Below are 20,417 nucleotides of genomic sequence, written 5' to 3'. Positions count from 1 at the left end.
CTTCTCAAAAGTAACTCAGGATGATCAATAAATGTTGGATATACCGGTAATGGCCAAATCTCAAAAGTGAACCAGAAAAAAGGTGTTTGCTTATTCATGTGCAAAGCCATCTCTTGTTATTTTCCCCACTGAGGAAGCCTGTAGAGGTACAGATCCTGAAAAGGTGCCACACTTTCTTCATATGCTGCGAACGTGCAAGCCCACCAACTCACAATAAAACACACTTATTTAATATATTGCACATTTTTATGATAGTTTCGAAGTCTAATTTTATTGTGAAGTGACAAAATTAGAGAAGCAATTAAAAAAACTGTTCAGTAACCAAAATGCAAAAAGAGAGAAGAACCAAGTCCAGAAAACAGCAGAAGCCCTCAACTAAAGAACTGTGCAATGACTTCCTCACGCATCTGCTTCGCTGCTTGTAGTGGCTGATCCAGGTCTGGTGGCTGCTGTGAGCCATGATCTTCCTCATCTTCTATGGATTGAAGCTCCTCATCTAAATCGAGGGAGAGGCCACTGTCCATGGCAATATTGTGCAGCATGCAGCACACAGTTACAATCTTGCTGACTTTTTCTGGTGCATATCGCAAGGCACCCCCTGATTGATCCAAACACTTGAAGCGTTTCTTCAGTAGTCCAAATGTCTGTTTTATGACACTACTGGTTTGTGCATGTCCAACATTGTATCTGTTCTCAGCTTCGGTACCAGGGTGCAGCAGTGGAGTCATCAGCCATGGCTGCAGCACATAACCTAGATCTCCAAGGAGCCATCCGTTCAGCTTTCCTTCCCCTTCAAACATCAAGGGCACCTCAGATTGCTTCAGAATGTAAAAGTCGTGCATGCCCCCTGGACAGCATGCATTGACGTTCATTATTTTCTGTCGGTGGTCACATATGATTTGGACATTGATAGAGTAGTAGCCTTTTGCATTTAAGTAGGCCATGGGATTGTTATTCGGTGCACAAATGGCAACTTGCATACAATCAATAATCCCCTGAACCTTGGGGAAGCCGACAATGTTGAAGAAGTACTGTTGTCGTTGTTGCTCTTCGTCCCTCCTGAAACTCAAGTAGGTGGGAGCATGTCGAATCAATGCATCAGTGACCTCCTTAATGGAACGGTACACAGCAAACTGGCTGATCCCAGTGATGTTCGCCGTGGGTGCCTGAAAAGTCCCTGTGGCGTAGAAGTTCAGGGCAGCGGTGACCTTCACTGCCACTGGCAATGCAGTGCGGATGATCGACTCTCCGTGTAGATCACCTTGGACCAAACGGCAGACCTCGGTCACAGCATCCCTGCTCAGTCGCAGCCTCTTCAGGCACTGCTCCTCTGTCAAGCCTAAGTAACTGACCCTGTTCCTAAACACCCGGTGCCTGGGGTAGTTTGTGCGCCGCGTGGTTATCCGTCTGTGCCCTCGGCGTTCCTGGGCTGCCCTCCTCTGCTGCTGTTCCTCCTCCTCTTCCACAAGGAGAAATCCTGCAATGGCCGCTGCCCCCATCCTGTGGGTCTTCACAGTACACTCTCGTGGCTGCCCTGTGGCTGATGGTGAACAATATCCCCTTCCCCACCTCTGATCCTGGGTTAAGTAGTTTGCTCTTCAGGAATCTCCAGTGTAGGTTGGCAAGTGTGGACCAGTTTCCCATGATTGACCTTTAAAGACAAGCACCAGCTTTAATGAGCTCGAACCCTAACACTGGATATTTTTTTTAAAGGATTTTTTTAATGGAGGAGCAGAGAAGCGTCAGGGAGGTAGCTTGCTGCCGGATTCCACCACTTTCTGTGAACGACTGTCTACATGGTGGCAGCAGGGAAATCTCCCCTCCACCTCCCCGGCCTTCCTGCTCTCATCCACCCCACCCGCCCATCTCCCCTCCCTCACACTCCACCCACTCGGCCTCACATTCGGTCCAAATGATTCCGCAGTCACTTCCTGCAGTGCCGCAGCTCCCTCAGACCAGGTCCCATTGCAAACAAGCTGCCTTTTGGTCAGGAAATGGGTCTCACCGCCACCCTCCCTGCCCCAGCCCTGAGCCGACAGTGACAGACAATACCACTCCCCCTCCCCACCCCCTAACTCCAGATAGACTGGTCTCTCCGCAGTCCAGTCAGCCACCCACTGGGGTTAGCGGGAAATTCCACCATTGCTTTTCAATAGCGCCCCTCACTATGGCCTTGAGGCGATGTGAGCAGACCTGTTTATTTATTAAAAAAAATTAATAGATGGGGGAGGTTGTTGCGAGTTGTGCTGGCGACTGTAAAATACATGCAAGACTCATACCACCTCGCGCATCAAACTTGTGCAGTTCGGTTTGTCAGCAGGGACAACTACTTTGTACCAAGTTTCTTTTAAAATTTACACATAAATTGCACTAAACTAAGAAGCACGGAAAACAAATCCTGCACCTAAGATTACTGACCCCTGAAATGTCAGGCTGGGGTCGAGCTGTGATAAAATATTGACGCCTTGGAAATCTATACATTTGAAACCCGGTTTCGCCTTATTAGATATCGTTATTGAAACGGTGGGGATGAATTCAGGTCATTTCAAGTTTGCAGTGAAAATAACTTGCACGATGTCCCCACTCGGTGACTTCCAGCACAAAGCAATGTCGCTGCCAAATGAGTGCACCTCTCTGACAGGGTTAGTGTAGGCTGTTGGAGCAAATAGGAAAAGGGGGGCGCCTGTGAACTCAGTGTCCCAGTCAAAACCCGTTCGGTTCTTCGATGTGTTTCAGTGACAGCCAAGGTCTTAGGCTGACAACACGTGGGAAAACTACTCAGCTACATGAGACAGACTGGGTAAGGACTCCAACTATATTTCAGCGGTTTTGGTCAGAACCGACACCGACGAGTGCAATTATTAATGCAGTTCTGTGGATAAATATTGCAGACTTTACATTTAAAATTGCAACGTCTTTGTTACTTAAAAGTAAAGGTGCCACTTTTGCACTCCCATTCCTGACTTCTATAACGTCCCAAGTTGGAGATGCTGTCAGGCTCTGGGAGTTTACGAGAATTTTATTTATCGGTTGTCATTTTCAGGAAAGTCATTTCGCTGTCTTTGCAAAGCAAATGGAAATCAGACGTTGCAGTCTTTTATCTGTGCATTAAGTATGTGGCAGGGCGTTTCTAACAGTTTCTGTTAAATTCTGTTGTCTGGCTGCTCCTGTCCTGGATACCCCTGCGTCAACCTTTTTCCTGTTTTTGCACTGTTATCAGCTGCGTGCATCTTCTATTTATCGCCACCCAGTCTCAGAGCTGAGTTAATTTTGATGTTGCTGAGTCGGTGACAGACACCAGGCTGGGACTGAAGCGAGGTCCTTTTTTTCACAAATGGACCTATTGTAGAGAAGACGCCGGTTTCTTATTGTTTGCAATCGCCGACAGTATCCTGTTCTCACGGTCTCGCTCCACTTAGCTGCTATTTTTTAACGTTTTCAACAAACCAAGGTAATCTTCATCTGGTTTAAAAAAAACGTTTAAACTGCTCACAGACTAAGTTGCAATGTTACTGATTTATTCTCGACTTGCTTCCATCGCCTCCCTTTCGTTTCTACTGAAGCTTGAAACGTGCTTCAACAAAAATGAAATGCATTTTTAACGACAGAAATTTTTTTTGTTAAAGACTTCGCTGGCTGTTGTGGGAATAACTGATTTACATAAGGACATTGAGCCGTCCGTCTGCGGGATAGTCGCTTTGAAACGTTATACGACGACTTTTGTTTCCATAAAATTAGAACTTGCATTCAAAAAGCGCCTTTCGCAGCGAAGGGGAGCTTTTAAAAATATTTTCCCCCAACTGCAGTCGGTTATAATGCAGAAAAAAAAAGCTACAAACAATTTTGGTGGGGCGTAAATATAGTGCATCTGTTTATACTGTGAGGCAAAATGTTGCATGTGCAATTCAGTGAAGTTTGGGGGCTTGGGGATACAGTACCTTTTGCATTTTGAAGTCAAGAGTTTTGGGATGGTGAGTAATCCTGCGGGTTGTTGTTGTTTCCTTTGCAGAGTGGCGATGGCTCGCGGTCTCTCCGCAGCTCCTCACTGACCCGCCAATCGCGGCGCCCTCTGCCGGCCGACAGGAGCGCGCCAGCTGCAACAACAACAGCAACAACAACAAGCAAGTGAATTAGGATGGAGACGGGTAGGCAGCGCCCCGCAGCGTACATGGGCTACAGCTACACGGACCCGGACATCATCCTGCAGCATTACAACTATACTGGCAAGCTGAGGGTCAGCCCTGGTGGCCCAGCGGCCGGTCTCACTGTCTCGTCCATCTTCTTCATTGTCATCTGCTGCTTCATCATCCTGGAGAACCTCATGGTGCTGCTGGCCATCTGGCAGACCAAAAAGTTCCACCGCGCCATGTACTACTTCATCGGCAACCTGGCACTCTCGGACCTGCTGGCCGGCGCTGCCTACACCGTCAACATCCTGCTGTCGGGCTCCAACACCTACAGGCTGACCCCGGTGCAGTGGTTCCTGAGGGAGGGCAGTATGTTTGTGGCCCTCGCTGCTTCGGTGCTCAGCCTGCTGGCTATTGCCATAGAGCGCTACCTGACCATGCTGAAGATGAAGCCACACAGCTCAGGGGGCAGCTCCCGGGTCTTCCTGCTCATCAGCGGCTGCTGGCTCCTGTCCGTGCTCCTGGGTGGCCTGCCCATCATGGGCTGGAATTGCCTGCAGGGTTTCACGCACTGCTCCACTGTGCTGCCCCTCTACCACAAGCACTACATCCTGTTCTGCACCACCGTCTTCAGCTTCATCCTGCTGGCCATCGTGCTGCTCTATGCCCGCATCTATGTCCTGGTGCGCTCCCGCAGCCGCAGCTTCACCTTCCGCAAGGACCTGCGCTCCAAGAGCAGCGAGAAGTCCCTGGCGCTACTCAAGACAGTGATGATCGTGCTGAGCGCCTTCATCGCCTGCTGGTCTCCGCTCTTCATCCTCCTGCTGCTCGATGTGGCGTGTCAGGCACGAGGCTGTCCGGTGCTCTACAAGGCCCAGTGGTTCCTGGCCTTGGCCGTGCTCAACTCAGCCATGAACCCGGTCATCTATACGCTGACCAGCCGGGAGATGAGGCGGGCGTTCTTCCGCCTGCTGTGCTGCCTGTGTCACCGCGGGCCGGCCTGGCGGCACAAGCCCCCGCTCACCGTCGCTCTGGAGTTCAGCCCCAGCAGGTCGGACAACTCATCTCATCAGCAAAAGGACGAGTGCTGCACGCCTGAGACCCTGTTGTCCTCAGGCAACGTTAACTCCTCAGCATGAGGGTGCAGGGGAAGCTGCAACAGAGGTGGGGGAGCAGACAGTGAAGAAGGGTGGGACGGTCAGAACGCAACTACTCTGCTGGACACGGCCAAGTCATAGCTGCTCATCCTCTCAACCTCTGGTGTTGAAATGTAATCCTCACCTTTTACACCAATAAAAAGGCAAAGACATTGGGACCAAGCACTGGAGTTCAGAAATTTTGTCTTATTACTCCAACATGGGAGAGGTCCCTTTTTAAAAAAAAATGCATGGACAATCTTCTTCTGGACCTTTGAAAGGAGATAAATTCTATTTTAAGAGAAAAGTACCTACCGAGACCTGGTCTGCTTCAGGATTTTATGTCTCAAGACAGTATCGTTCTTTGGGAGTCATAGTACCGAACATGCAGATCTTTGGATTAGTTGCCCAGAATCTAGGGCTAATGATGGGATGCAGAGCATTTCATGAAAAAACAGACATGCCCAACTGCTTGGTCTCCGAATGACTTTGGTGAAGTTACTTTCTGTAAAGACTGAGTATTTTAGAGATGCCTTATAGATTCTACTGTACATGTATTAAAACAAACATTCAAATGCATTATGTAATGTAAGATAAGAAGAATATAGTATCAAATTGTTGAAAATTAAGGATATTACTAACTAGTCTCAACTGTATCATTTTGAATGTATCAAGTTGTCATTCCATTCTTCAACCATACAATATTAACCTCTTCATTTATTAATTTATTAACATTTGTGAAATTTAAACTACAACTTTTCCAGATTTGTTGCATAGCATTACAATGAAAGGTTACATTTTAGACACTTGACTGAACAAAATGATTTGTCTAAATTATTCAACTTTTGTAATTAGGGATTGACACAAAGTGGCATGTTTTATTCCAAACTGCAAATAGAATTTTTCAACAAATAATGTGAAAATGGCATTCATGTGAAAATGCACACAATATATGTAAATACATATTCCTTTTAATTCAACAATTGTTTTGAGATTTTGTTTATTTTGAAACATCTTTTACACCAGTACAACGCACCAATCAATCAATTGTTCGCTCAGATTTGTTTATTAAAATTGGGGCATCTTATCAACATGACTTATTTGGCCTGGTGGGATAAATTGGGAAAATCAAGGCCAGGGATTATCATATTAATGCCTTCTTATATTTGTAGTTCATGGAGTCCCATCTAAAAGTTATTTCTGATAATTCATTCAAATTTTCCACTTACAGAAAATTAGCCAATTATTGGAATTAAAGAATGCAAACCATAAGTGACATTATGTTTTATTAATTTAGAAATCTTATTCTTGTTCAGATCCATCTCTTTGGTATTTCTGTAATAGTTTGATGTCCAAAAAGCCTAGAATGTTAGTTTTTTGTTGGGAAAAGATTGTGTATAGGAGTAAATTCTTAATAAAATTATACAACATGATTAATGAACTCACACTTAAAGAACTGTAGTTTTGATCTCCTTACCTGAGGAAGAACACACTTGCCCTAAAGAAAGGGCAATGAAAGTTCATTGGATTGGATCTGGAGGGCAATTGCCCGAAGAGGGGAGATAAGAGTAGACGAGATATTGTCCTGGATCACAAAGTGTATCCAAGCTGTTCTTCGGATTCAGTTAAATATAGTTAAGAGAAGATTCAACAACACAAATTTACTTAAATATGAATGTTTATTAAGTAAATAAAAAGAAAGGAAAACTTAACAATAAGCTTCATGTCCTGCTGCCTGTCAGGAACCCTCACTTGATAGCTGGTATGGAGACTTAGGTTTGTTCCTGGCACCGTTTGTGATCCCAGTCTGTGGTGAAGTCCAACTTGGAACAATACTCTGTCTCTTATACAGTGTAACTAACAGCAAGTACTGAAAAACAGGTGGATTGTGCTGTGTTCAGCACATACAGCAATATCCACAGGACCCATTCAAGGTCATGCAGCTGTCCAATATCATCATCAATTTTAGCATACCCAATACAGATATATATTCCCTGTCGTTTAGAAAAAGTAAAGATTAACAAATTGAAATCTGAAATTCTACAGGGGCTTACAGCATAGATATTAAGGAAATATTTTATCTGGTTGGGGGACCTAGAGTATGGGGTCCCTCCCAGAATACGGGTTATACCATTTAGGATTGAAATGAGAAATGTCTTCAGTTAAAAGATTTGAAATCTATGAAATTCTTTATCCTGGAAAGCTGTAGCTGTTCAGTCTTTGGATATTAAATGAGATAGGAATACTGTGTGAAGGTGGAGTAGAGATAGAGGGTGAACTTTAACCTTGTTGAATGGTGGGGTCAAATGATCCATTCTACCTCCTATTTCTTATGTAACATCCAAGATCTCATCATTTCTTAAGCTCCTGCATTTTAGGATCACGGAAGGAGGTCAGTTGATGCATCAGGACTGTGTTAGTTATTTTCTAAAGAATCTAATCCCACTTTCCTACTCTGTCAATTGGGCAAAATGTGTACAATGTGCCTTCAGTTGTTTTAGCCTCAACACTTTGGAATTTCTTACCTGAATCCCTCCGTCTCTTTCTTTCAAGACATCCTTTAATGTGTGTGTGTGTGTATGTGTACTCCTGTGAGGCACCTTGAGGTATTATATGGAATTAAAAACATATATAAATGTTAGCTATTATTGTAATATGAACTAATCACCTAATTTTAGTGACTACATTAAATATATTACACAAAAAGGCAGGAGCTCTGCACCATTAACAATGGTTAAGATGCTGTGACTCCAATAAACACTAGTCATGGAGATTGATGTGCAGCAGTGGAGAATACAGCAAATCGAAATGTAAAGGAAACCGGTCATACAGTACATTCCCATCAATGTGAAATGTTTTGGCTTTGGATCAACAGAGAAGAAGAAACTTTCATGTTATTTGTAAAGAGCACCAACAACCAATGTTTAGTTGTCAGCAGCTTCCTTGTGTGGATTTCTACATCAATGGAAAAGTCAACTTTACAACAAATTATGTTTTGGAAGGTGCTTCCTACCAGCAGCACAAACATGGAAAAGTTATTCCAGAATATATGGTCTAACGTATACTGAGAGAGAGGGTGAGAATCTCACATTGACTCAACATCAACTACTGCTTCCAACAGCAAGTAGTGCTTGGAAATTGTTAAAATGCAATTTTGCATCATCAAAGGCCACGGCATTTGGTCTGACATGAAAACTGTAGCAAGAATGTGGTTAATGAGACACAATCTCTGGGCATGTAAGAGCTCTCAGGGCTGGGAGGTTCTTTCAAAGTAGCTCAGTGAGTTACTGAAGTGTGCTCCTTGCCCGAACCTTACCCCATTGTGGCTCCATGTCAGTATTTGACAATTGAGTAGCCCCAGTCCTGTGCAATCCAGACAAGGGGTGAAAGAGATACCTAACCTTGAGTGTGAGGTGGATGTGGGAGACCAGGGCTGGAGGGAGCAGTTTAATGTACAGAATGTTAAGCAAACAGTACCTACTTCTCCACCCTGTTTTCTAGGACAGGCATCACATAAACAGCCAGGTGGCACAACTTAAAAACTGTGAGATGTCAAGGTTTGTGTACAGCGAAGGCCACCATGGATGGAGCTGTGAGTACAGATAGGAAGATAGTTGACATCATCACCCTGTCAGCACATGTACCCATAGGCATTTTGTTGTCCATTTTGATATCTTCTTGAGGAGATGGATTGCTCTTCCTTTGACAGCGGCAGTGAGGGGGTGCAGCAACTGGCAGGAACATGTTCAGCAGCAGCAGTCCCGGCCCCAGCCACCGTCTCCTGCCTCTCAAAGATCCCTTCTTCACACAATGCAGCAACTGGAAGGAGACTATTGTCAGGAAGGGAAAGCTCCATTTTCATCACTCCCATCCTCCACCTCCCCCTCACACTCCCATCTTCCACCTCTCCCTCACTCCCATCCTTCACCTTCCCCTCACTCCCTGCCTCTACCTCATTGATAGAGGGGGGCTCAGCAATGGAAGTTCTATTTATAGTCAAGAGGAGGCAGTTGGATTCTCATGTTGAAGATGCTCATTGCCTGCACTTGTGTGGTGCATATGTTACTTGCCACTTGTCACCCTAAGCCTGGGTGAACAAATCTAACTGCATTTGAACATGGACTGCTTCAGTATCTGAGCAGTCATGAATGGTTCTGAACATTGTGCTATCATCAGTAAACATAACCATTCCAACCAAGGTCTGATTCCAGCCAGAGAAGAGTTTACCTCCTGAATCCCATTGATTCTAGTTTTGCTCAAGTACATTAATGCTACATTTATCTTTCCACCCTTCAGGCACTCTGCCTGTATTCCTGATGAAGGGCTTTTGCCCGAAACGTCGATTTTACTGCTCCTCAGATGCTGCCTGAACTGCTGTGCTTTTCCAGCACCTCAAATTCAGAACCACATTTGGTCAAGCTTTGCCTTCAGTGTAGGAGGCTGAGGGGTTTGTAAAATCATGAAGGGCATAGATAGGATGAATAGCCAAGGTCTTCTTCCCAGGATAGGGGGGTCCAAACGTAGAGGGCATAAGTGTAAGATGAGAGAGGAAATATTTAAAAGGGACCTGACAGGCAACTTTTTCATACAGAGGGTGGTGCATGTATGGAATGAATTGCCAGAGGAAGTGTTAGAAGTGAGTACAATTATAACATTTAAAAGACATTTGGACAGGTACATGGATAGGAAAGATTTAGAGGGATAAGGGCCAAATACAGGCAAATGGGACTACTTCAGTTTAGGAAGCCGGGTCAGCATGGATGAGTTGGCCCGAAGAGTCTATTTCTGTGCTGTATGACTTTATGCATGTAGCTATGATGGAACTGGTCCAGTATTTCTCAGAGCGGAGTGACATTTACTAAATATTTATCTACATTTTTCACCTTAATGTATGACAATGAGATTGGATTAAGCAGTGGAAAAATACAGTGACATTTGGCTATGTTCCAGCAGAGAGACAGAAATTGTATTTTTCAGCCTGTCAGCTAACAGCCTGCTAACAAGCCCATGGAAATGGGTTAACAATGGATTAAAGGTAAACAATATCTGGAAATCTACATTGGCTCCACTGTGCTTCCACTTGTGCCTTTCCTAGCACTAAACAATAATAGATTATTGTGTCACAGACCCTGCCAAATAGGTTGTCAAACTGTCATTTATCCACAGGTCTCAATGATCAAAGAGCCAATTACTAGCTTCACATTTCAACTTCGATTTATTAGCTTCTTAATATCATGACAGGTACCGTTGATTAGGAACAGACTGTCACAATACCTGTAACATATTTCACAGCGAGCGGTATATGTAAGGTTGACGAGATAACTTAGGAAGTACAAGTCTTGAGTAATCTGTTGATATTTATCACAATGAAATACAGTCGCTGAAACAATAGGATCCATTGATTTTATGTTTTAAGATTCAAAAATGGTAAATGTTTGTATTAATTGAACAAGGGGAATGTGATCAATTTTACTTCTGGTCCATATTAAACACTTCAAGCTCTGGGTAGCATTTAGAGTAAAACTCAACTTATCCATGGTGGTTACCATTAACCAGAAACTAAACTGGAGCAGCCTATAATATTCCCTCTAATTTTATTTGTTCCTGCCCAGACTTCTGATGTCTGTGCATGATATATTTAAACCAGAGCAAAATTCATATCATTAGACCATAAGATGTAGGAAGATAAGTAAATCATTTGGTCCATCAAGTATTCTGCCATACAGTGATATTGTGGTTGCTCTGATAATTCTCAACTCCACTTTCCTGCCTTGTCCCTATAATACTTCATTTCCTTACTGCTTAAAAATCTGTCTATTTTAACTTTGAATACACTTAATGACCCCCAACTTTGACAGCCCTCTGTGGTTAATCTTTCCACTGGCTCTGAAAGAAAACAATTTTTCTCATCTGTCTTACATGGGTGACCCCTTACTCTGAGATTATGCCCTCTGGTCCTAGACTCTCTCACATGGGAACAAAACCTCTCAGCATCTAACCTGTCAAGCCCCATAACAATCTTTTAATGTTTTAAGTTAAAGATCACACAACACCAAGTTATAGTCCAACAGGTTTAATTGGAAGCACACTAGCTTTTGGAGCACCGCTCCTTCATCAGGTAATTGTGGAGGACACAATTGTCAGGCACAGAATTTATAGCAAAAATTTACAGTGTGATGTAGCTGAAATTATACATTGAAAAATACCTTGATTGTCTGTTGAGTCTTTCATGTTTTAGTAAGTTCTTCTCTCATTCTTCTAAATCCCAATGAATACAGACCTCAACCTCTCCTCATAAGAAAATCCCTTGAGACTCAGAGTCAACCTAGTGCATCTTCTCTGAACTGCCTCCAATGCCAGTATATCTTTCCTTAGGTAATGGCATCAAAGCTGTCCACAGTATTTCAGGTGTGGTCTGCCATGTACAGTTTTAGCAAGATCTTCCTGCTTTTATATTCCATTCCCTTTGAAATAAAACTTAACAGTCCATTTGCCTTCCTATTATCTGTTGAACTGGCATTTTGAGATTTGTGCACAAGGACCCACAAAACCTTCTGTGCTGCATCTTTCTGCAGTACTTAAATAGCCATTTAAAATTTATTTAGTTCTTCTATTCTTCCTGCTAAAGTACATAACCTCACATTTCCACATCTTATATTCCATCTGCTGTTTTGTCCACTTACTTCACAAGTCCATATTCTTTTGTGGACCCTTTGTGTCATCCCCACCACTTTCCATCTATCTTTGTGTCACCTACAAATTGTGTATTCACTTCTGTCATCCAAATCATTAATATACATTGTAAATAATTGTGGTTCCAGCACTGATCCCTGTGATGCTCCACTAGTTACCTTCCTGAATTTACCCCCTTTATCCCAAGTCTCTGTTGTCTATTAGTTAGCCACTGACACCGACAAGATGCTGCCCCCACACCTGCGTCCTACCACACACACACACACGCACGCACGCGCACACACGTCACAGCATCCTAACTTGTGAAGAGATCATAATTCCTTAACAGCTACTGGCTTGAAACCTGGGACTTCTGTCCTAAAAGCATGGTGTGTGTATCTCAATCATGTGGACAGCAGCAGTTTAAAAAGGAAGTCAATGAAAGATCCGCACGAAATGCTGATCTTGTTAGCAATGCTCACATCCCTAAAACAAATACAAAAAAAAACTTCTTTGATAACATGGTCTCACTCCCAACTTCATAACAGCACCGGTGTAAGATTTTCATTTCTGACAGCCAGCCCTCGATTCAGATTGCTGGTTGAAGCTACGTTCTGGGAATAGCGTGAAACAACCTTGTAGCAATGGAGGAGGCCATTTAATCTATTTGTTTGTGCTGGCTCTTTGAAAGACTCAACTAGAAGAAAGTGAGGACTGCAGATGCTGGAGATCAGAGTTGAAGAATGTAATGCTCGAAAAGCACAGCCGGTCAGGCAGCATCCGAGGAGCAGGAAAATCGACATTTCGGGCAAAAGCTCCTGATGAAGAGCTCGTGCTCGAAACATCGACTCTCCTGCTCCTCAGATGCTGCCTGACTGGCTGTACTTTTCCAGCACCACACTCTTCGACTCTTTGAAAGAATAATCCAATTAGTCACAATTCTCCGCCTTTCCCTCATAGCCCCCACTTATTTTAAACACTGGCATCTAAAAGAGATTAATTTTCATCCCTTTGTCTGAACTAGTTGTACCTCAGTCTCAAGCATGAAACAAATGCATATAACAGTGCACCACCCCCGGATCCCTGCATGCTTTACATTACTGAGACATTGGGAGATACAATTGTAAAATGTCATACTTTCCATACTGAGAAAATCCATGAATGAAGTTGCGTTTCACGGCATTTTATTGCTATGACTGCATTGCCCTTCATCATCCCGGACTTCTGTGTGTTGATAATTATGGGCTTTATCAGGTTTTCTTTAAATTATCAGCAGGGGGGGCTGTGGATATAGATTTTGCTGCAGCATTGCTACATGTTGACTAATTAATTCACAGATCCTCCTTTTCCATTATAGTTTTAATTTAATATCCCAGTGATTTTAATGGTTCGTTTTGTGACTATTTAACTCATTACTCTGTTGATGGAATTCCCTGAGGCCTGCAATAGTATTCATGGACCAGAGGAGAAATTAACAGGAGCAGATTGCACTGCCATAGCCAAAGTATGGAGGCAAATGAGACTGCAGGTCTAGTGGTGGAGTGCAAGGTAGATATTCAGTCACTGTGCATGAGAAACACGAATGTTTCAATCTGCATCAGACTTCTCATTCCTTTGCGGAACATGCTGAATCATACAATGCAGTAGTTTATTATGAGTCAGTGTGAAGCATCGAATTTAACTAAACCAGCCACTTCCTCATTAAAACCCTATATGTATTAATATAGAGTGTAGACAGTAAGTTTATATTATGCATGCTGCTTTTAAATGTTGTTGTCTACAGTCATTAGGATGCACATTTCTATTAATCTGGTGCAAATATACAGCAATGATAATTGCCAATTAGATTAGATTACTTACAGTGTGGAAACCCTTCGGCCCAACAAGTCCACACCGACCCGCCGAAGCGTAACCCAGCCAGACCCATTCCCCTCTGCACCTAGCACTACGGGCAATTTAGCATGGTCAATTCACCTGACCTGCACATTTTTGGACTGTGGGAGGAATACCGGAGCACCCAAAGGAAACCCACGCAGACACAGGGAGAATGTACAAACTCCACACAGTCAGTCGCCTGAGGCGGGAATTGAACCCGGGTCTCTGGCTGTGAGGCAGCAGCGCTAACCACTGTGCCACCATGCCGTCCACACATACACAGGCATTCACACTATATTAAGTTGATTTTTAATAAAAAAATAATTAAAAATCGAATTTGTCCATGCTTTTTACTGTTACCAGATATATTATTTAATTAAAATTGTATTATAACTTTTTGTCACAATTTGTTACTATTTTTATGACATATTGTTGCTAAAGTGCAACAAGCACAGTTTTAATAATAAAAACTGAAAGAACTGAGAGTGCTGTAAATCAGAAACAAAATCAGAAATTGCTGGAAAAACTCAGCAGGTATGAGAGCATCTGTGGACAGAAGTAAGAATTAACATTTTATGTCAAGTGGCCCTTCCTCAGAACTCAGATTTACTCAATTGAAGCATGTTTACTTCATGATTAAAATTCAATAAATTTAAAGATTAAATGTAAGGAGTAATCATCATTTAGTTTTATTTACAACCACAACCACAACACTTTTCCCAAAACAAATTTGAGTCATACTTACATAAAGAAACTCTTCATCTCCTGCTGTTGCCTTGGTTCCTGGTCAAACTCTTTCTCTCTCTCTGTCTCTCCAATTGTCCTCGATTCTGCCTTCTTGAAGTATTCCATCCTGGTTGTCACAACTGATGTTGCTGCTTTATTGTGGGATTGTATTCATTTCTGCAGGTGCAATTCCTGATTTATCATATAGTGTGGAGTGAGGTTTCTGGAACAAAGTTCAGGTTGTGGTGAGCTAAGCAAAGCAACCCAAGGAACTAGCGAAATCAGTCAGCAGTTTCAAAGATGACTGAAAATCTGAAAAACCTGACAACTCAAAAAACATCCTGAATATAAGGATCACGGCAGTGTTGCTGCATAGCGAGTGCAGTAGGATAAGGCTTGTCATAGCTTACAATTTCAACAAAATAAGATCATGATTGACATGGTAATGATTTTCTCACCTCTCTTAGAGTCAGAGAGTCATTAGAGATGTACAGCATGGAAACAGACCCTTTGGTCCAACTTGTCCATGCTGACCAGTTATCTCTACCCAATCGAGCCCAATCTGCCAGCACTCACCCCATATCCCTCCAAACCCTTCCTATTCATATACCCATCCAGATGCCTTTTAAATGTTGCAATTGTACCAGCCTTCACCACTTCCTCTGGCAGCTCATTCCATACACGTACCACCCTCTGTGTGAAAAGGTTGTCCCTTAGGTCTTTCCCCTCTCACCCTAAACCTATGCCCTCTAGTTCTGGACTCCCTCATCCGAGGGAAAAGACTTTGTCTATTTATCCTATCTATGCCCCTCATGATTTTATAAACCTCTATAAGGTCACCCCTCAGCTTCTGACACTCCAGGGAAAACAGCCCCAGCCTATTCAACCTCTCCCTATAGCTCAAATTCTCCAACCCTGCAACATCCTTGTCAATCTTTCCTGAACCCTTTCAAGTTTCACAACATCCTTCCGATAGGAAGGAGACCAGATTTGCGCGCAATATTCCAAAAGTGGCCTGTACAACTGCAACATGACGTCCCAATTCTTGTATTCAATACTTTGAGCAATATAGGAAAACATACCAAATGCCTTCCTCACTATCCTATGACTCTACTTTCAAGGAGTTATGAACATGCACTCCAAGGTGTCTTTGTTCAGCCACACTCCCTAGGATCTTACCATTAAGTGTATAAGTCCTGCTAAGATTTGCTTTCCCAAAATGCAGCCCCTCGCGTTTATCCAAATTAAACTCCATCTGCCACTTCTCAACCCATTGGCCTATCTGATCAAAATCCCGTTGTAATCTGAGGTAACCCTCTTCGCTGTCCACTACACCTCCAATTTTGGTGTCATCTGCAAACTTACTAGCTATACCTCTTATGCTCACATCCAAATCATTTATATAAATGACAAAAAGTAGTGGACCCAGCACTGATCCTTGTGGCACACCACTGATGACAGACCTCCAGTCTGAAAAACAACCCTCTACCACCACCCTCTGTCTTCTACCTTTCAGCCATGAGATCTAACCTTGCTAACCAGTCTCCCATGGGGATCCTTGTCGAACGCCTTTCTGAAGTCCATATAGATCACATCCACTGCTCTGCCCTCATCAATTCTCTTTGTTACGTCTTCAAAAAACTCAAATCAATTTGTGAGACAAGATTTCCCACGCACAAAACCATGTTGACTATCCCTAATCAGACTTCGACTTTCCAAATAAATACATGTGCATCCTGTCCCACAGGATTCCGTCTAACAACTTGCCCACCACTGACATCAGGCTCACTGGTCTATAGTTCCCTGGCTAAGTCCTTACCACATTTCTTGAACAGTGGCAACATGTTAGCCAACCTCCAGTCTACCGGCACCTCACCTGTGACTATCAATGATACAAATACTTGAGCAAGAGGCCCAGCAAACACTTCCGTTGCTTCCCACAGAGTTCTAGGGTATACCTGATCACGTCTTGGGAATTTACACTTTTATGCGTTTCAAGACATCCAGCACTTCCTTCTCTGTAATATGGACATTTTTCAAGTTCTCACCATCTATTTCCCTACATTCTATTTTTTCCATGTCCTTTTCCACAGAAAATACTGATGCAAAATACTCATTTAATATCTCCCCCATTGCCTGTGCCTCCCCACATGGGCCACCTTGCTGATCTTTGAGAGGCCCTATTCTCTCCCTAGTTACCCTTTTGTCCTTAATGTATTTGTAAAAACCCTTTGGATTCTCCTTAATTAGGCTTCCCATTTTCCAGGCGTCCCTATACCTGCCAACATCTCCCCCCTATCAGCTTTTGAAAGTTCTTGCCTAATACCGTCAAAATTGGCCTTTCTCCCATTTAGAACTTCTACTTTTAGATTTGGTCTATCCTTTTCCATCACTATTTTAAATCTAATAGAATTATAGTTGCTGGCCCCAAAGTGCTCCACCATTGACACCTCAGTCACCTGCCCTGCCTTATTCCCCAAGAGTAGGTCAAGTTTTGCACCTGCTCTAGCAGGTACATCCACATACTGAATCAGAAAATTGTCTTGTACGCACTTAAGAAATTCCTCTCCATCTAAACCCTTAACACTATGGTAGTCCCAGTCTATGTTTGGAAAGTCTTTCTGTACCTCGGACTAGAGAATCTCCTAACACAATTGATCTCTTGGAACCCAACGTACCCCTTGTTGCATTAGAGCCAGTCTCAATAACAGAAACCAACTGTTTGTGCTACGTTGCCCTGAGAATCGATCACCCCCTACATATTCCAAAACAGCATACCTGTTTGAAATGGGTATATCCACAAAAGACTCCTGCACTAGCTGCCTACCTCTCTTACCTTTCCTGGAGTTAATCCATCTATGGGAGTGTATCTACAACTTCCCCCCCTTCCTATAACTGCCATCCATCACATACTGTTGCTGTTGCAAATTCCTCATTGCTTCTAACTGTCTCTTCAACCGATCCATTCGATCTGATAAGATTTGCAGCCAACAGCATTTATGGCAGATATAATCTGCAGTAACCCTTAAATTCTCTTTAAACTCCCACATTGACAAGAAGTACATATCACTCTATTAAAGGCCATTTTTGTTCTTTCACAATCTACAGACCCAGAAATTAAAACCATCTTATTCCTCTACAAACACTGCCCCAGGTTAAATGAATAGTTATGGCTTATATTTGAAGCTTAATCAAGAGACATATCGCCAAAAACATTTAATCAAGAAAGAACCCACTCTACTCACTACTGCAGATTCTCTGTAGGCCACACTTAAAATGCAGAGGACACAAATTCCACTTAAAGACAGATAACTCAAATCCCACTTAAACACAGAAAGCTCGAACCTCAATCACAACCCACCCCACCCCAGGGGACTCTAAACCATGTAGAGGACTCAAACGTCAATCACACCCCCATCCCCCAAAGCAGCACAAAGGACTCAAACCTCTGCCTGCCAGTGGGCTGGAGAAACTGTGTCTCACGACAGAACAAATTACTGTTTGAGGAATCTGTAGAATAGAGAGCAATTGACTGAGGGGACCGTCTCCGGCAGACAGGAATATTGAGAGGGACCAAGGTTTAAAATTTTACCTTGTGGGTCCATCTGTCTCGAGACACGGATGTTCCGGGTGGCTGCTGATACCATCCGATTGTAACTATTTGCTTGGATCTTGCCGACTACGCCAATATTGTCGTTCCGTTCCCTCATCAGTCGAAACAAAATGCTCAGAGACATAGTGTAGTTTTACCTCCTTCATCTTTATTACAGGCCCTGGAGGGAGAGAGAACATTTGCCCATTTGCACAGAGACATGAGTTCTCAGTCTTCTCTGGAACAGCAGTTTCTCAATGAACTATATAGTCATTTTACAGGGAGGAGCATCCAGATAAGGCAACATGCATATTAATTGGGTGCCCATTACAATCAATGAGTATTAATAGCAGAGACCAAGCCCTTTACTATTATACAATGAATATTCTTAACCTTGTTAACTGGATTCACATAATGAATACTTTCCCCCTTGTTAACTGACATTACATACTGAATGCTATCTCATCTTGTTAAATAGCTCTACATAATGAATGCTTTTCCACCTTGTTAACCCATTACCCTTGCCTCCAGCACCCCATTGTTAACAGTAAGTTCTTATCTGATCTGAATCATGCTCAGTTTGACCTCTGTTTCATAAAACTTTTTCCCTACATGCTTATATCCTATACACATTCTCACCTTCACCACATAGACTGCAGCAGTTCAAGAAGGCAGCTCACCACTACCTTCCTCAGGAAAATTTGTGATGGTTATAAATGCCGACTCAGCCAGTAACATACACATCCCCTGAATAAATTTTACAAAATGAGGTGTGGGAAGTGAGACATACAGAAATCGTTGAAAGTGATGGGACAGGTTGATGAGGTTGTTAAAAAAAGTATCCGGGAACCTGGTTTTTATGGGAGCACAGGGCACAAGAGCAAGGATATGATACTGAACCTGCAGGTAAATGTTCAGGTAGGCTCCAGCTAGGCTATCGTCTTCAGTTCTGTGCAGCAACATAAAAACCTGGCTCAGTGGTTAGCACTGCTGCCTCACAGCACTGTGGACCCAAGTTCGATTCCAGCCTCAGTCTATGTGAAGTTTGCACATTCTCCCCGTGTCTGTGTGGGTCTCCTCCGGGTACTCCGGTTTCCTCCCACAGTTCAAAGATGTGCAGATCAGATTGATTGGCCACGCTAAATTGCCTGTAGTGTTAGGTGCATTAGTCAGAGGGTGATGGGTCTGGGTGGGTTACTTCGGAGGGTCGGTGTGGACTTGTTGGGCCGAAGGGCCTGTTTCCACACTGTAGGTAATCTAATCTAACCTTCTCCCTGTGTCTGTGTGGGTTTCCTCTGGGTGCTCTGCTTTCCACCCACAGTCCAAAAATGTGCAGGTCAGGTGATTTGGCCATTATAAATTGCCCATAATGTTAGGTCCATTAGTCAGAGGGAAATGGGTTTGGGAGGATTAGTCTTCGGAGGGTCGATGTGGACTTGTTGGGCTGAAGGGTCTGTTTCCACACTGTAGGGAATCTAATCTAACCTTTTCTGAACCCTTGAAAGTTTCACAACATCTTTCTTAGCAACAATGACAAGGCCTTTTATAGGTTGCAGAGATTTATTAGAATGGTAGCAGAGCTGGTGGGCAAGAGGAAAGGTTAGAGGATTTGAGATTTTTTTGTTTCAAGGAAAGAAAACTAAAAGATAATTTTAAAAAAGGTGTTTGAAACGATTAAAGGTTTTGATAAATGAGGACAGATTGTTTCTACTGGTGAGATGGTTCAGAACCAAAGGACACAGATGTAGGTTTCTGTTCAGCTGTTGACCACTTTCAAGTGTTAGATTGTTAGGTTTTTGGACATTTTAAGAAAATAAAGGAATAGGACCGGAAAGCAGACTGGAGGTAGAATCTAGCCTGTGATCTTACTCAGGGGTTATGGTGTACTGATTCTTGTGCTCCCTGGCAATATGGAACTACGGGAGAAATGAGGGGAGACAGTGTTGTTAGGCTGCCTCATGATATAGCAGGTTCTATATTAACCTTCAAGAGAGACGTGGTTGTATATTCAGAAATGCACAGGACTGTGGGAAGGAACTGGGGCATTGGGATGAATTGGAGATGCATTTTGTAGAGTTAGCACAGGCGTGAAGGGCCAAGTGACCTTTTTCCAGGGAAGCGGGTTTCTTGATCAGACAGTACAGAGTCTGACACTGTCTGCTCCACTCAGCAGCAACTTATCCGGTTGGAAACCGAGTGCAAAGGTCCAACCAGTGTCAATACCGCTCTCTGCTTTTATCTGGGGCGCCGTGGGATTGGCTGTATTTCATCCCATATCAAATAGTTTCT

General features: G+C 43.2%; 2 protein-coding genes across 5 annotated transcripts; one reads left to right on the top strand and one right to left on the bottom strand.

Annotated features, from left to right (window-relative positions):
- Positions 1–243: 243 nt before the first annotated feature.
- Positions 244–4,019, bottom strand: LOC122554518 (putative nuclease HARBI1). 3 transcript variants are annotated; one of them, XM_043699658.1, is made up of 2 exons: positions 3,939–4,019; positions 244–1,651 (listed from the first exon to the last, which is right to left on the bottom strand). In XM_043699658.1, exon 2 carries the CDS (start codon positions 1,497–1,499, stop codon positions 372–374), a length of 1,128 nt encoding a protein of 375 aa, XP_043555593.1. In that variant the 5' UTR covers positions 1,500–1,651; positions 3,939–4,019; the 3' UTR covers positions 244–371. The 3 variants fall into 3 exon arrangements, with proteins under 3 accessions (XP_043555593.1, XP_043555594.1, XP_043555595.1); XM_043699659.1 differs by lacking the exon at positions 3,939–4,019 and adding an exon at positions 2,419–2,487; XM_043699660.1 differs by lacking the exon at positions 3,939–4,019 and adding an exon at positions 1,902–2,411.
- s1pr1 (sphingosine-1-phosphate receptor 1) lies at positions 2,698–7,402 on the top strand. Of its 2 annotated transcripts, none has more exons than XM_043699657.1 (2): positions 2,698–2,800; positions 4,010–7,402. In XM_043699657.1, the coding sequence occupies exon 2, from the start codon at positions 4,136–4,138 to the stop codon at positions 5,264–5,266; it is 1,131 nt and encodes a 376-aa protein (XP_043555592.1). In that variant the 5' UTR covers positions 2,698–2,800; positions 4,010–4,135; the 3' UTR covers positions 5,267–7,402. The 2 variants fall into 2 exon arrangements, with proteins under 2 accessions (XP_043555592.1, XP_043555591.1); XM_043699656.1 differs by lacking the exon at positions 2,698–2,800 and adding an exon at positions 2,840–3,451.
- The last annotated feature ends 13,015 nt before the right edge of the window (positions 7,403–20,417 follow it).

The sequence above is a fragment of the Chiloscyllium plagiosum genome, chromosome 11, assembly GCF_004010195.1.
Source record: "Chiloscyllium plagiosum isolate BGI_BamShark_2017 chromosome 11, ASM401019v2, whole genome shotgun sequence".
Lineage (NCBI taxonomy): Eukaryota > Metazoa > Chordata > Chondrichthyes > Orectolobiformes > Hemiscylliidae > Chiloscyllium > Chiloscyllium plagiosum.
Note: the sequence above shows the minus strand (reverse complement) of the source record. Positions and strands in the feature narration are given on the sequence as shown.